This window comes from Lethenteron reissneri, chromosome 65 (genome assembly GCF_015708825.2).
Source record: "Lethenteron reissneri isolate LAM-NWPU_2019-01 chromosome 65, ASM1570882v1, whole genome shotgun sequence".
NCBI classification, from domain to species: Eukaryota; Metazoa; Chordata; class Hyperoartia; order Petromyzontiformes; family Petromyzontidae; genus Lethenteron; species Lethenteron reissneri.
In genome coordinates, this window is record NC_083843.1 from 7,973,094 (window position 1) to 7,989,579 (window position 16,486).

Genomic DNA, 16,486 nt, shown 5'->3' on the forward strand with positions numbered 1-16,486 from the left:
CTATCAGTACCCAGACTTCTACACCCTGCACCATCCCTACAACTGCGGATGATCCTGCCGCTGCCGCTACGACCCAATGCGCCAGTGCTGACCACTGCCCCAGATGCCGTGGCCATCCAGCACCCCCAAACCCCCGCATCTCATGCGCTGCGACACGATTAACCCCAGCGATGTGCGAACCCAACATGGTCTGTGATGAGAGATGCATGAGGTGACTGTGTAGGCCAGGTGTGTGATGCGCTGCGACTTGCCTTAGGGCTTGTTGGAGCGGAGGCCAGTGGGGTAGAGGACGGCGGAGACGCGACGAGCTGTCCCGGCTCGGTGCAGCATCCCTTGGAAACGTGGCCGGGCAGGCCACACTTGAAGCAGGTGATGGGCGTCTTCCACGTGGAAGAGGCGAACTTCCCTGGCTGTTTCTGCTCCTGCCACCATTCCACATCGGTCACCAACCACTGACTCTCCACCAGCAATACGGAGACCAGACGGAGCTCCTTCTCCTCTGGCTTCTCGATCACCCCCGACTGTCCAGCGCATGCGTCTATCCCGACTTGCCGCCACAGATTACAATGCGCCTGAATGCAGCACGCTACCCTGATGGATGTCAAGTCATCATCTTCTGTGACGGGCAAAAAAATCTCCATTTCTCGTGCCAACGCCAACAACTTTTCCAATACCAGGGAGTCCAACCCCGCATGGTCCATCTTAGGGTACGCAGCTTGGCCCAGCGACATCAGCGCACTGCGGGAGGCGAGGGGCATCTCGACCTCCCCCCGTCTCTGCATGGCAAACTTCTGTTGCACGTTGGACGGCAGGTCAAAAATAGCTGCCATCTACATGCACGTAGTCGCCAACGTTGCCCTGTCGGTAGGACTCATTTTCCTCTTTCTGCGAGCTCCCAGTCACACGCCCCTAGTGACCCACTGTATGGTACTGCACGGTGTGCTAGCCTCTGCGCCCTTATTGTCTTGTCTTACAGCACTTAGCGCTACTCCACTGTAGTGATCCATTTAACATCACTAAACATGTTGCAGAGCTGTGGTGTAGTGGTTAGCATGCTCTGCTACAAATCCAGCTACCCCAGTTCGATTCTTGCTCACAGCCAACACCAGTGATGCATTATCTGAACCTGTCCTGGGCCTTCTCTAGGTCGACGCAGCCTCAAATGAGTACCTGGGGTGGTGTGTAGTAAACATCACCACTGGGGAGACAGAGACGGCCGGGTGTGGAGCTGGCCACCCACCTCCTCGTGTGCCATGCCAGCCTTCATATGTGCTTGCTTACAGCACTTACCAAAAAAGTCTGTTAAGAATATACGTGGGTATCTTTTTCTTTGTATGTTTCTGTATGGATGAATGTTGAACCTCTTTCACACCGTAAGTAGCCAACCGTGCTAGTTGGCGGTGTATGGATGTATGTGTAGTGTCTTGTAAAATCACTCAGACTGACACGTTGTAACAAGTCACCTGCTTACACTTTATTAACCTATTTCCGCACCAGTTGTAGGCGCTACTATCGCTATCTGTATGGTCACTTCTGTTAACCAGTTCCCACTCTTATTTCGTTACACCTCACCAACCTGCACACAGCAGCTCTCGCTCTCAGCAGCTCCGCACTCAAGGCTTCGCACACAGTAGCCCTCACACAGAGGCTTGCACACAGTGGCGCTCACACAGCTTCTCCTACTCCACCGCTGCCCTCGCCTACGTTCCCTCAGACCCACTCACTCGTTCGTCCCGGGTGGGGGGATCAACCATCACCCGCCCGGCGACTCGTGAGGGTTGAGGTCCATTCCCGTATTTAGCGGCAGTGGCGAGACGTCTTCTCTCTCTGGTCCCCAGCAACACGAACTCCCGCTCCACTCTCAAGCATGTCCTTATATCCCCCTCCCAATTGTCCAGCTCCTCCATTGTGTCTCTGTAGGGCCAGACAGGCTGGCGCCTGTCAAACCATCAATCACACCTTATCGCACGTCCCCCTGGCAACACCTCCATTGTCATCGTGCAACCCCGGGCCGACCTGGTCTGCACCAGCTTCTGTCCCAAATTAGGTGGCGGTTTGCTCGTGCAACCTCATCTTGCACACGCGCACGTGTTTGCCCTCGGTTGTCCTTCACCAACAGTGTGTGCCACGTACTTCACCACACTACATATGGATGAGCAAGAGCGAATACGGATGTTCAGTGAAGATTGGATGGTTTGTACACTGAGATACAAACATGGTCACCTACAGGCTATTCAAAGCCATGGCTTGCATCAGTTCAGAACCAATTCTGGACCTCTCCTAGGTCGATTCCGCCTCAATGAGTACCTAGTACGTCTCGCAAACAGCAGCAAAGCAGAAACAAAGGCAGCCTGCTGGATTTGCACGGTTCAATGACCGTGGAAGAATGGCAGGCGCATCTTACAGATGACTAGTCGATGGTCAGAGGGCAGATCAGCTCCACGGTAGGTCCTGGTGTCAAGGACATGGGCTCGCATCCGTTGGTTCATTACTATGTAGTCCAGCAAATGTTCTTGCTTGGACCCGGCATGCATCTGTAATGGGTTCCGGAGACACTTGTAGAGGTAACTTCTTTATTACAATACAACACTCCAACAGTCCTGATACTCTGTTACAGCCTAGGTACACAGCCTAGGTGCACAACCTAGATACACTACTTTGGCTACGCTCTGGGGTCCTCCGGCTACAATTTCCCTAGGGGAGGCTACCTGACCCGACCCAGCTAAGGTGCTGGTCTTGACTCTGGCTTCCTCGGAACTCGCCCTTACAAGGACGTAGAGCCGGGAGTCCCAGAGTCCCACCACTGGCCCTCACAGCGTCTCGGCCCTTACAAGGACAAGCGGGACGAGGGGGTCCAGGGTCCTAAGCTGGCTGGCTGGCGGGTCTTGGGTCTTGAGCTGCGACTGGCCCCGATCGGCCAGGGAGCTGCCCTTTTATGCCTCGTCCCCAACGAGGGGTGGGGTTGTGTGCGCCCCCAGATATCCCACAGAGCACGCACAGCCCCCCCGTTGGTGGCGCCAAGGGGCTTAACTGTCTGGGGTGCCTGGGATCCTAGCGCCTGGCGCCGAGGGCTTATCTGCCTAGGATCCCAGAGCCCCCAGCAGCCCCTCCCCTCTTATGGCACTACACATTCATGATGTTGTGTGGATGCGCCGATGCCGGAAGAGCGTGTTGGTAATTATCCATCACTACACTATCACACACACACACACACGAGTGTACATCACTACACTATCACACATACGAGTGTACATCACTACACTATCACACACACACACAAGTGTACATCACTACACCATCACACACACACACACGAGTGTACATCACTACACTATCACACACACACGAGTGTACATCACTACACTATCACACACACACACACGAGTGTACATCACTACACTATCACACACACACGAGTGTACATCACTACACTATCACACACACACACGAGTGTACATCACTACACTATCACACACACACACACGAATGTACATCACTACACTATCACACACACAGACGAGTGTACATCACTCCACTATCACACACACAGACGAGTGTACATCACGACACTAACACACACACACACGAATGTACATCACTACACTATCACACACACACGAGTGTACATCACTACACTATCACACACACACACACACACGAGTGTACATCACGACACTAACACACACACACACGAGTGTACATCACTACGCTATCACACACACAGACGAGTGGACATCACTACACTATCACACACACACACACACGAGTGTACATCACTACACTATCACACACACACACACGAATGTACATCACTACACTATCACACACACACGAGTGTACATCACTACACTATCACACACACACACGAGTGTACATCACGACACTAACACACACACACACACGAGTGTACATCACTACACTATCACACACACAGACGAGTGTACATCACTCCACTATCACACACACAGACGAGTGTACATCACTCCACTATCACACACACACACGAGTGTACATCCCTATACTACCACAGACAAGAATGTACATCACTACACTATCACACACACACACGAGTGTACATCACTACACTATCACACACACACGAGTGTACATCACTACACTATCACACACACACAAACGAGTGTACATCACTAAACTATCACACACACGAGTACTCTTTGTTTTTTTTTTTCGGTAATGTCACGTAGGCAAAAAATAAAATAAATGAAAACAACTAAATTAAATCACGACGTTTTGGGCGCAACACAAGCGTCTTTCTTCAGGTGGGGACAACGTAGCGAAAGCACAACCGCTTAAGTGTGTCTAAGAGATGGCTGTGACGAGGAATTATATAGTCGTGGGGGATGGAGGGAGGGGAGGGGCCATGGTGAGTGTGTTGGCGGGTTGTGGACTGGGAAACCACGATATGAAGAACGGGGAGGGCGTTGGGAGGCAACGCATGGAGCTCAAACTGAAGCTTTGTGATGCATGGGGCGGAAGTAGATAAGAAAGCTCAGATTAAGCATCCTTTTGTTATGCTGCCTGGGGGGCAAATTAGAAATGCGCAAGATGAACACTAACTTCTTTTACACTTACTACCCAGGAACAAAAAATTGTATTGCATAGTGTTATCTCAACCGGTCATGGGCCTCCTCTGGGTTAACTCTGCCTCGAATGAGTAGCTGGTGAAGTGTGCAAACCTCCCCACAGGGGAGACAAAGGCGGCCGGGCGTGGTGTTGGCCAACCCCACCCCCTCGTGTGCCGTGCCGCCCTTCACAGGTGCTCACTAAAAGCACTTGCTCCTACAGTCTGTTAAAGGTTACGTGGGAGATCTTTGTATTTGTTGTACACACACAGAGACGCTACGGCAGTTTTGATATCCACGCTGCTGCTGCGATCCACTGCCACCCACGGGCACTACCGCACAGAGCGCCCCACCTCCTCGCATCTCGCAGAGGTTGGGCCTGGGTAGGGCTCGCATGGGTGGCCACCACCGTGCGTAGCAGGTGCTATAGGCTGCGGGGTTAGTGGCGGGCAGCAGATGGCAGGGCAGACAAATGCATCGCTGTACTGTACTTCTGTGCTCACGTCAGCTATGCCGCCTGCCTTCACCAACGTGCAGTGACCAGCGTGGTGAAGTATGGTCAAATATTTCCCACGACCCGCACAGTGTAGGGAGGCCCTCATCCAGCAGTGAATTGACAAAGTGCCCGTTACATGTCATCACTCCGAGAACTATACATTACAACGTTGTACAATAATACTTATTATGAATTTCTCTATTGTAATGTACGTGCGTGTTAGTGCACGAGTGCTATTGTTATAGTTGTGCTGTTGTTACACGGCTACTGTGATTATCTTTACTGCAGACGGACGCTCGCCGACTCTGGACCCAAACTCGGCCTACAACAACCTCCAGATTTCCTCGGATCTCAGGATGTGTTATTTTCACGATAGTGATCATGTTCTTACAAAGTCCATTGTTGGCACTGGTTAAGGCCAACGACGCGAATCTACAGGTACATCTATACAGGTTTGTGTGATGTAGGGCTTGTTTTTACATTCTTTAAACGTCTGAGCACATTCCATAGGGTGCCTCGTGAGGTTTGTAACCCCGTGTAAAGTAATTTACATCCTTGTTTCTTGTCTGTGTCGGAAGTGCAGCGGAAGAACAACAATCTAAACACAAAAAGCAGTTTTAGCTAACACAGTGCGTGACTGGAACGCGAAGTCTACACAGGTGAGCCTGGCAGCCGTGTGGAACATTCCAGGGTGCGTCTCAAGGTATTTAAAACTTAACTGCAGGTGAAGTCAAGTTCATTTCCCTGCTCGCCTCCGCCATGTGAGCTGCGCACAGAACACACCTCGTCAATGATTTTCAACATCTCAAGAGATTATTAACATTAACCTATTTTTGTTAAAATATATATTTTCCGAGCGACAGGGAGTGACTAACTTTGGGTGCAGCCTCGGGTAATGGCGAGCGCAGCTCCCTCTGAGAACGTGGACCGTGAGTTGAGCTGCTCCATCTGCCTGGATACGTTTGACTGCCCCTCCACGCTGAGCTGCGGCCACTCGACGCCTGGAAGGAGACATACTTCTACTGTTGCCCGCAGTGCCGCAAGGCCTTCCCTCGACGACCCCAGCTGACCATAAACGAGACGATCACCAACCTCATAAAGCAGCTGCTGCAGACCATGGCTGCTGTTGTTTTCTGTGACCACTGCCCAGAAGGCAAGACGCCTGCAGTGAAGACCTGCCTCAAGTGTGAGATGGCCTTCTGCACGGATCACCTCGTGCCTCACCTGGAGAGAGTGAAGTTGAAGGACCACGTCCTGGTTTCGCCAGATGTGAACCCTGAAGAACGCAAGTGCAAGAGGCACAAAGAAGAGCTCAAGTTCTACTGCAAGCAAGACCTCAGCCTCGTGTGCAGGGACTGCACCATCGAAGGAGACCACACGGGTCATAAGTTCATCACACTGGAGGATGAGCATCAGACACGGAAGGTGAGGCCCGCGTGGGTTGAGTTGGAGCAACTCTGGAGCGAACAATACCATGACCTGAGCCCATTTCATTAAATCAAACCATCAGGACGGAATGATTCTCTCTCCACGCTCTTTTTTCTTTCAAGCTGACTTCCTTGGACTCTTTTCTGGTGGGCAGTTATAGAACGATCACTGTGGAGGGCTCCGTATGGAGTGGGGCTGAGAGAGAACCGGCATAGGAAGTTGAGTCTCCTCTGGTGACTTCGTCTCTTACAGAATGGAGTCGGAGAAGAGACGCGAGCGGTGGAAGAGAAGAGGAAGAAGGCCGAGGCGTCCGTGGGACGGATGGAGGCCGCTCGCAAGGCCGTGCAGGTACCACACGTGGGCTTTGTAACCCTGTGACCTCCACCCTGCGTGGAGTCTGTGACTCTCTCCCTGTGAGGACAACTCCGTAGATCAAGGAAACTTTGTTAGTCTTGAGTTAGTTTGTAATAACTGTGCAGGATATTGCATTTTCATGGCTATGGGTGCTTTAAATATAAATTAGAAAAAAATGCAACGTTTTTGTAAAAAAGTTCATATCTCGTGAGACTGCACAGCACTTCGCAGATTAACTCCAATAGCTTGCAATGCGTGAGATAAAATAATGCCGTATGGAGCAACGACTGGATTTAATTAAAAACTAGAAATTACACGAGTGAAAATGAAATGGCAGGAAATCGACTGTTGAATGCCAGAGATGGGGCATCAAGAGCGTGTAGGAAATGCTGGAAAAATGGTGCTCTCATGACACGCACCCAACTCTCAAGCAGACATAACAAAGAGTCTATGACTGTTTCAAACATTTTAAGTTGAATTTGCACGAATAGTGATGTTAAAAGTAATACATATTAGTACCTACATTTTATTGTTACGGATTATTACGTAATTGTCTACTTTTTATATATCTTAAACGATATTGCTATGAGTCTGTTTGTGTTTTTGCATGCAGAAGTATCCATTGTAATGCAGGGCATCAGATCAGCTGGTGATATTCATAATTTACAAAAAAACGTGGAGAATATTAGTAACAAAAACATATATATATAGATAAAACCTCTCCATCATTTATCTGCCTCTATGAAAATCATGAGAATAAATGTACACATCCTATCAGCCCACGACGTCGGAGTACATCGTTTCAAAAGTATTGATTCGGTAAAAAGCAAACTCTCGACTAATTTCCACACCCAGTATCTCGGTATCAGAGTCAGGCTTGCTTGAGGTAAGGCTGATGTACTGCCATATGTTTATACGCAAGGACCCTTTTGTAATTATATGGGTCCTAGTTAGATGCCAAATGATATAATACACAACACAAAACATAGTCATTAGACTCGTTGTTGAGAATATAACTATAAAATACAATAAACAGACATAATATCGTTAAACATCTGTCTCTTCACCTAATACATAAATTAATGAACATCCCATCGGCTCCACAGTCTTATGGGAGTGCATCATTTTAGCAGCATTGATTCTGTAGAAGAAACGCTGGAATTGTTTATGCATCAAAAAATTATTCGTCTGACTAAGATTCATATCATAAAGGGTTCTTGTCTATAACATCTAGCAGTTCACCTGCATTGATTCAAGCGAGCCTGACTCTGCTGTTGAGACACTGCATGCCAAAATCGGTCCGTAGTTTGTTTGCACTGAATGAATACAGTTATGCTAGAATTATACAATTCCAAAAGGCCGTCGGGCCTATAGATTGTGTACAAAATACGTGTATTGTTGATGTGGAGAGACAGGTCTATGAGGAAGGCGACTTGTGTGCTTCTCTATTTTGTAATTAATTTACAGATCCTCACTAATACACTTCTGGATGAAGGCTTCCCCACATCGTGTTGATCATTGAGGCTAGTTGGCCATACTTAGTGGTGTGGATCAGTGCGAATTGCTGAAGGTAAAATCCAGAACTGGTTCATATCTCACTCATCATGCAGCTCTCTAATCGTTTGGAGGGTGGGGAGGAAGCCCAGCCTAGGGTGAGAGGCAAGTACATTCCAATAACGTGAGCTAGTAGCAGCAGCATGGGAGTTTTAATGATGGATATTTTTTTATGAATAGCGAAATAATTTTAAATTTGTGACTGAGAATTTGCGGGGTTTTAAGGTCCTTACATATGTAACGACTCCAGGAGACATTGCTTTTGTGATGATATTTATTGACGACACGTTCACGTGAAAGGCAAAGACCCTGACTCCAACAGCAGCCTCGAGCCTCTCCTCTCGACCCCTTTTATCCCCAGCGTGGCCATCCCTTGACCCTTGGCCATGCCCCTTCTCTAAAACCTTCTCTATGGTTCTCAGCCCCTGATCCACACCTGCTCCCTTCTATCACTTGGCCACAGCCCCTATTCTAGATCCTTCTCGTAGACCTCCAATCGTTTCCCTGTCTGTCCATTAACCCGCCATTACCGGCTGTGGCCCTTAGTCTCTTGCCATGCTAAATCCCCTGTCATTACCCCCTGTGCCCACTATGTCAATTAACCTGTCATTACCCTTTGTGGCCCCAAAGTCTCTTCCTTTGCTAATTCCCCTTTCATTACCCCCTGTGACCGCTAGTCCCCTGTACTGTTTTTACACATATTTGGCAGTTTTGTTCAAAAGGACCTTAAGGATGAAGGTATCCAGGGGGGACAAGTTAGAGGTGATACAGATGTTGCAATCATGCATTGATACGGAGGCATCAAGGTCAAAGTGGGCGGCCAGGTGGTATAATGGAACAAGAGGCTAGGCGGTCGATGATTTTACAGGAGTCAAAAATGGGGAGGATGGTGGTTTGGACTATATAATTACTGGTCATATGATCAATGTGGAGGACAAGATAACACCTAGATACTTTAAGTTATTGACCTGTTCAATGAGAGTCCAACGACAATGTTGAGGCAGGGAAAACTAGGTTTGAGTATCCAGAAAAAAAAGTGACTTTGGTCTTTACAGAATGGTATATGAGTTGATAAAATCTATCGCACGCTCCTTGCAGGATTCCATGGCCCAGACCAAGGCTCGCATCTCAGACGAGTTCACCCACATGAGGGCGACGCTGGATGAGGACGAGAGGGCAGCTCTGAACCACGTGGACATGAAGGGACGTGAGCTGCTGTCCCAGATCGAGGAGAACATCGCTCATTACGAGCGCGAGATCAGCGACCTCCAGGCAGCAGCCACGCGCCTGCGCGCTCTACAAGAGGAGAGGGACTTGCTCACGTTCCTGCAGGTAGAGAGCTCATGGAGCCAGGGCAAGGATCCCAGTTCGTGTATATTCGCTGATTTTTTTTTAAACGCTGCACATGCGATGCAACTCAATGCACAGGATAACACATCTTGCATTGTCAATACAATGTATAGCCCATGCATTCTGAAATTAAATTGAGAATGAAGTCCACCAACGTGGATTTGTATATCCTGATACAAATATAAATTACTACTGAAATTCCAATTAATAAATGAACGACTAACCCTCGAGTTATTTGGTTGGTAATGTATGCAGACGTTGTCATTTAAAACTGTAACGGTATAGTCCTATAATATACAACAGACTTAGGCTACTTGACACTACATTTTAATTATTCATATAACCAAAGGTTATGCTGAAAATAGGAGTGCTTTTAATTTCAGTAATTCCAGGGGGATTTTTTTCAGCACTGACTTCTGACGAGTCCAATGCGGAGATTGCCTGTTTCAACAAATGTTCACCGTGTTAAACGATCGACTCTGCTAACGCGACGCTCTGGGTGTAATTCACCCTCACAGTGCGTACTTATTTTGAATGTTGGTTCACAATCACTGCGATATTGAGTGCCATGGACTCCTCTTGCCAATGACATCAGGTACCGAGTGGCAATGGTTTGAGAGGCCACACCTTGCTGATGAGAACCATCGAGTCCGAACGATTCCGCGGCTTTGTCTTGTTGACAACCAACAATACTGGGATTTGCGAATGGCTGTTCGCAGCCCAGCTCATCGCGTCTACCAATCACCATGTGGTTGACGTGGCTGGAGGTGAACTGACTCGCACCCCCTTTGTCTGACTCCTGCAGGTTCACCTGAAGGAGACAAACCGGTATGAACTCATGAAGTCACACAGATTAACACACGGGGTGACGCAGTGTGTGGGACATTGGTTGCGTGATGATGATGATGTGTGGTATGATCCTCTGAGTGATGGTATATGTTGATGCTGTGTGATGATGTTGTGCATGATGATGATAATGTGTGGTATGATGTTGCATGAGATGATACTGTATTATGGGACCTTTTTGCCAATATCATAGTATGAAAAATAAGAATAGGTTTTACCCTTTCTGGCAATAAAACAGGTGTTAAGATGTTTAAACAGCAATAGATACCTTTGACAAGGAATCAAGTCTACATTCACCACAGGTACTTGTGATGAACCTGCAAACAAACATGTTCACTGTTCGCCTTTTGGCGTTCTCTGGTCTGACACTGGTGAGACTAGGACATAAAGAAGGCTGTCTCTGTCTCTGTTCAGTTTCAAAGACATTGCATCATATATAATTATCAGATCATGTTTGTTTGCATGTTCACCACAAGTAGGTGTGGTTAATGCAGATCTGATTTCTTACGAAAGATATCTATTTGGTATTTGAATATCAGAGCACCTAGTTTATTGCCAGAAAGGGCAAAACTTATTCTTGTGTTTCATAAGATTGTAATAAAAGAATCCGTCAGGCACTGCTGGTCTCCGTTAGTCTTTTATTGGGTTCTTTCTCCGCACCCTGCGGTCCTGTCCGTGGACCAGCGTCGTCTCGCGCGCTGCCCCGCACGTGCTCCCTTGGCAGCTCCTTTACTCTTCCTCACATCCCGCTGGTCCTGACAAGGGACCAGCGTCTTTTTGCGCGCGCCCGCGCACGCTCCTCCGTTAGCTCCTCCACTCCCGCACTCCGCACACCGCTGGCCGACGGCGTGCTGAGGTCCTTCGTCCACGTGGCCGATGGCGCGGATCTCCTCTCACCACCCAACGTGGCTCAGCCTCTTAACTCCCACAACTCCCCCGATCTCTTCCGGGCTCCCACTTATATCCTCTCCCCCACGTGACCCTGACTCCTCCCCTTCTGGATCGTCAGATCCGGCCTTCCCATACTGCTCTGCTGGCTCCACCCCCATTCTACTCGCTTCCCATTGGAGCCGAGGTGAACGGCGGCCCCTCCCACATGCCCCCCATACCGGGCTCCGTCCCCCAATACCTCAGGCCGTGTGATTGGGCCAGAGCCCAGCAGCAAACCCCATTTACGTTCGCATTACATGACCCCCCCCCCTGATGAAAAAGCCAGCCGTCCCGGCTGCAATAGGATAAAATAATGCGAGCGACGGCATCACAATCAGGAATCACACCAGACACAACGGAGAGTACAACGACAACACAATTAACGAACGGGAAGGGATTTGGAACAAGTGCGGGTCGCCGGCCCGTCCTTCATGAGAGGTGGTACCCTTGAAGGTCGCAGTCCCGACAGGGTTTTAGGAGCGGCGGAACCGGAACCATCCGCAGCTGGTGGAGGCCTGTCCGTCCCAGCACCCCGTTCCCCAGAGAGGTTCGTAATCGGGGCCCGCCTCCAACTGCAACCGCGGCGGGGTTGGAGGGGCAGCAGGGCCAAGTGTCCCCGTCGCCCTGGTAGGCCCACCCGGTGCAGGAATCCATATGTCCGGCAGGATCACCGCCGGGCCGTCTGACACGGTTGAGTCTCTGGCGTTGATGGCGCATCCCTGGTCGGGGACCCTGGGCGAAGAGGCGGACGAGGGCGACTTCGGCAATCACGCACAAAATATCCAAGACGTCCGCAGCGGTAACACACTAAGTTGGCCCGCCGCCCGGCTCCCCCGGCATTCCGGCGATTCATCGGCGGTGGCCCGGAGCGCGACACCGCTCCCCCTCGAGGAACCCACTGGGCCACTGCCGCAGTGAGATCACCAGGCCCCCTCTCGTCCGGGACGAAGACGGCCTTCGACGGTGTCCACCCGACGGTGTCACCCTCCACGGTCGGGCTCCCCGTCCAGGCAGTCATCTGCGCCTAACGGCACAAGTTGAACTGCGCATCGAGGCACTTGGCAGCCATCCAGGAGGTCAGCTGCTCGTGGCCGCACACAGGCAGTGGAATGCCCAGGTCCTTGGACAGCTCCAACATCTTACCCAGTATCAAGAGCTCCAACAAGTCGGGCTCGGTCTCGGGATACGCGGCCATGGCCAGCGCAATCACAGCACCCCGGAAGGCCACAGGTGATTCCTTCGGCGCCCGTTGCTTCTGGACAAATCTGCTATGTGCGTCGTCCGGAGGCTCGTACGCTTCCACCATCTCGTCGAATGCCCATTTCAGCATCGCCTTCTTCGCGGCCGCGATGGAGCGGAAGAATTTCAAAGACTTGTCGTCCAGGAGCATCGGCAAAACCTCCAAGGCCTCCGCATCCGTCCACTTGGCGGATCGGACAGCCGACTCAAAACGCCAAGCGAATGCGCTCCAATCTCCTCCAACTGTGAATTCTTTAATCGTCGTCAGGCGGTGGCTGCGAGTCCCCGAGTTGCTGTCATCCGAAGCAGGCGCCCCACGTGGCGGTGACAAGATTACAGCTTCCCGCCGTTCAGTCGTAACCACACCCAAGATGGCGGCGTCCTGCCGCGTGTCGGGAAGGGCGGGAAGCCTCGTAGAGGCCCCAATGGCGGATGGCTTGGCCCCACCCGAAGGTTCCCCGCGTGGAGGCCCGACGCGTGGCTGTCCTGGCATTGTCGCTGGCGCGACCAGGGTGACCAAATCTCGCAGAACGGCCCGCAGCGATTCAAGCTGTTCAGCCACGTGCTGCCAGCCGTCCTCGGCGCCCGTTGACGCAGACGGCCCGACCACCGCTACGACATCTTGTACCCCTGTCGTGTCGCTTGCCGCCGCTTCGCCCGTGCCCTCCATGGTCAGAACCGCTACCACTGGAGGAAGGTCCTCTTCGTCTTCTGAAGATGGCGTAGGTATATTATTTTTCTTGAGATGTTTTGACATCTCGAAGCACTTCTGACCTCAGTGTAATAAAAGACTCCGTCAGGCACTGCTGGTCTCTGTTAGTCTTTTATTGGATTCTTTCTCCGCACCCTGCGGTCCTGTCCGTGGACCAGCGTCGTCTCGCGCGCTGCCCCGCACGCGCCCCCTTGGCAGCTCCTTTACTCTTCCTCACATCCCGCTGGTCCTGACAAGGGACCAGTGTCTCCTCGCGCGCGCCCACGCACGCTCCTCCGTTAGCTCCTCCACTCCCGCACTCCGCACACCGCTGGCCGACGGCGTGCTAAAGGTCCTTCGTCCACGTGGCCGATGGCACGGATCTCCTCTCACCACCCAACGTGGCTCAGCCTCTTAACTTCGGCAACTCCCCCGATCTCTTCCGGGCTCCCACTTATATCCTCTTTACCACGTGACCATGACTCCTCCCCTTCCGGATCGTCAGATCCAGCCTTCCCATACTGCCCTGCTGGCTCCACCCCCATTCTACTCGCTTCCCATTGGAGCTGAGGTGAACGGCGGCCCCTCCCACACGCCCCTCATACCGGGCTCTGCCCCCCAATACCCTGGGCCGTGTGATTGGGCCAGAGCCCAGCAGCAAACCCCATTTACGCTCGCATTACAAGATGATGCTGTGTAAGACACGGGTTGTGTGATGTTGCTGTGTGTGATGATGATGTATGTGATGCTGCTGTTTATGTTGGTGCTGTGTAAAACACGGGCTGTGTGAGTCACTGCTGGTTCTGGTCTCACAGGAGAGACGCTCAGAAGGGATCGCCACCCTCATCTCCCAGTGAAGAAGATATCGCCTCAATCAGCGCCCTGCAGGGAGCTGTGGTCAACCTTCTGGCATTCATGTGTGAGTTCCACGGACTCTTGCTACGTGTGCATCTGTTATTGTGTGTGTAATTGTGCTTGTACATGTATGTTGCAGAGCGGTAGTGTAGTGCTTAGTGAGCTTTGCTACGAACCTGGCGTCCCGAATGTGAATCCCGCTCAAGGCCAACACCAGTGATGGGTTATCTGAACTGGTCCTGGACCTCCCGTAGGTCGACTCACCCTCGAATGAGTACCTGGTGTGGTGTGTAAACATCACCACTGGTGAGACAAAGGCGGCCTGACGTGGTGCTGGCAACTCCCCCCCTCGTGTGCACACTAAAAGCACTTGCTCCTACAGTCTGTGAAAGGTTATACGGGAGATCTTTGTATTTGTTTACACACACAGACGCTACGCGGTGTTGATATCCACGCTGCTGCTGCTGCGATCCACTGCCACCCACGGGCGCTACCGCACAGAGCGCCCGCAGTGCGCCCCACCTCCTCGCATCTCGCAAAGCCCAGCAGGAGGTGGGCCTGGGTAGGGATCACACTTGCGGCCACCACCGTGCGTAGCAGGTGCTATAGGCTGTGGGGCTATGTAGTGGGCAGCAGACGGCAGTGGAGACAAACGCACCACTGTACTGTACTTCTGTCCTCTCGCCAGCTGTGCCACCTGTCTTCGCCAACATGCGTTGACCGGCATGGCGAAGTATGGTAAAATATCCCCCACGACCCACACGGTGTAGGGAAGCCCTCATCCAGCAGTGGATTGACAAAGTGCCCATTACATCTTATCACACCGATAGTTACGCATTACAACGTTATATAACAATGCTCATTATGAATTTCTCTATTGTAATATACGTGCGTGTTAGTGCACGAGTGCTATTGTTATAGTTGTGCTGTTGTTACACGGCTACTGTGATTATCTTTACTGCAGATGGACGCTCACCGAATCTGGACCCAAACTCGGCCCACAACAACCTCCAGATTTCCTCGGATCTCAGGAACGTGACGCTGACCGCTGTCTCCCAGGGTCGCCCCGATCACCCACACCGCTTTGATGACTATACACAAGCCCTGTGCTCCGAGAGCTTCTCGTCGGGTCAGCACTACTGGGAGGTGGACGTGGGGGGTGCGGCGGGGGACTGGGACGTTGGAGTCGCGTACAAGACGATCGCACGGGAAGGGAGTGGTGACGAGTGCAGCCTGGGACAAAACGACTCATCCTGGGTTTTATGTAAAATTAACAACAGCTGCTATGTGTGGCATAGTGGTGTGGAGACTTCAGTGCCGGTGAGGGATCCTCCCCGGAGAGTCGGGTGTCACCTGAACTGGGAGGCGGGGCTGCTGTCGTTTTACTGCGCCGACTCCATGGAGCTGCTGCACTCCATTCACCACTCGTTTAGTCAACCTCTCTACCCTGGACTGTATGTGTATGGTGATGATGGTGACTCCATGAAGATTCTGGATCTGAGTCGTGCGTCCTGAGAGCACGGAGTGTGAGCAGCGCAGAGAAACGGGCACAACGCACAGACTCGCGCACACAAAGACACAGATCCCCCATGCAGCCATAACAGACTGTAAAAGGTGACACACGGGAGATGTTTGTGTTTGTTGTACACACAAGAGTCGCTATGGGGGTGTTGATATCGACGCTCATGCTGCTGCTACTGCGATCCACTGCCTCCCACGGGCACTACAGTCACAGTAGTGCGGAATGATTAATCGATTTCAAATCGAAATCGCAATTTGAAACAATGCGATTAGAACATCGCATATGCTGCAATTTTGGGGAGGCCCATGACCTGTTCATCAACATCAGTGACGATTATCGGAATCGGTCCAGGCTCTCCCCTAGGTCGACTCAGCCTCAAATGAGTACCTGCTTGCGATGTGCAAACATTGCCACTGAGGAGACAAAGGCGGGTCGGGCGTGGTGCTGGACACCAACCCCCTCGTGTGCCACAGTGTCGGACTTCATAGGTGCTATGAGCAAACAGCACTTGCCCCAACAATTTTGCAAGGCTTCTTGGGTGAAATTTTTTTTTGGGTTAGTGGGTTGGTCTATATGCCTTTGTCCGTGTGTTTTTTTGTTATTGTGTCTTTGTGTGTGTGTGTGTCTTTGTGTGTATT

General features: G+C 51.3%; 1 protein-coding gene across 1 annotated transcript; it reads left to right on the top strand.

The window, feature by feature from the left end:
- Positions 1-5,974: 5,974 nt before the first annotated feature.
- Positions 5,975-15,841, top strand: LOC133359581 (tripartite motif-containing protein 14-like). Its single transcript, XM_061578027.1, is given in 7 exon segments — positions 5,975-6,071; positions 6,074-6,504; positions 6,760-6,855; positions 9,514-9,747; positions 10,571-10,593; positions 14,287-14,390; positions 15,291-15,841. Coding segments are annotated over 7 exon segments (1,536 nt in total).
- The last annotated feature ends 645 nt before the right edge of the window (positions 15,842-16,486 follow it).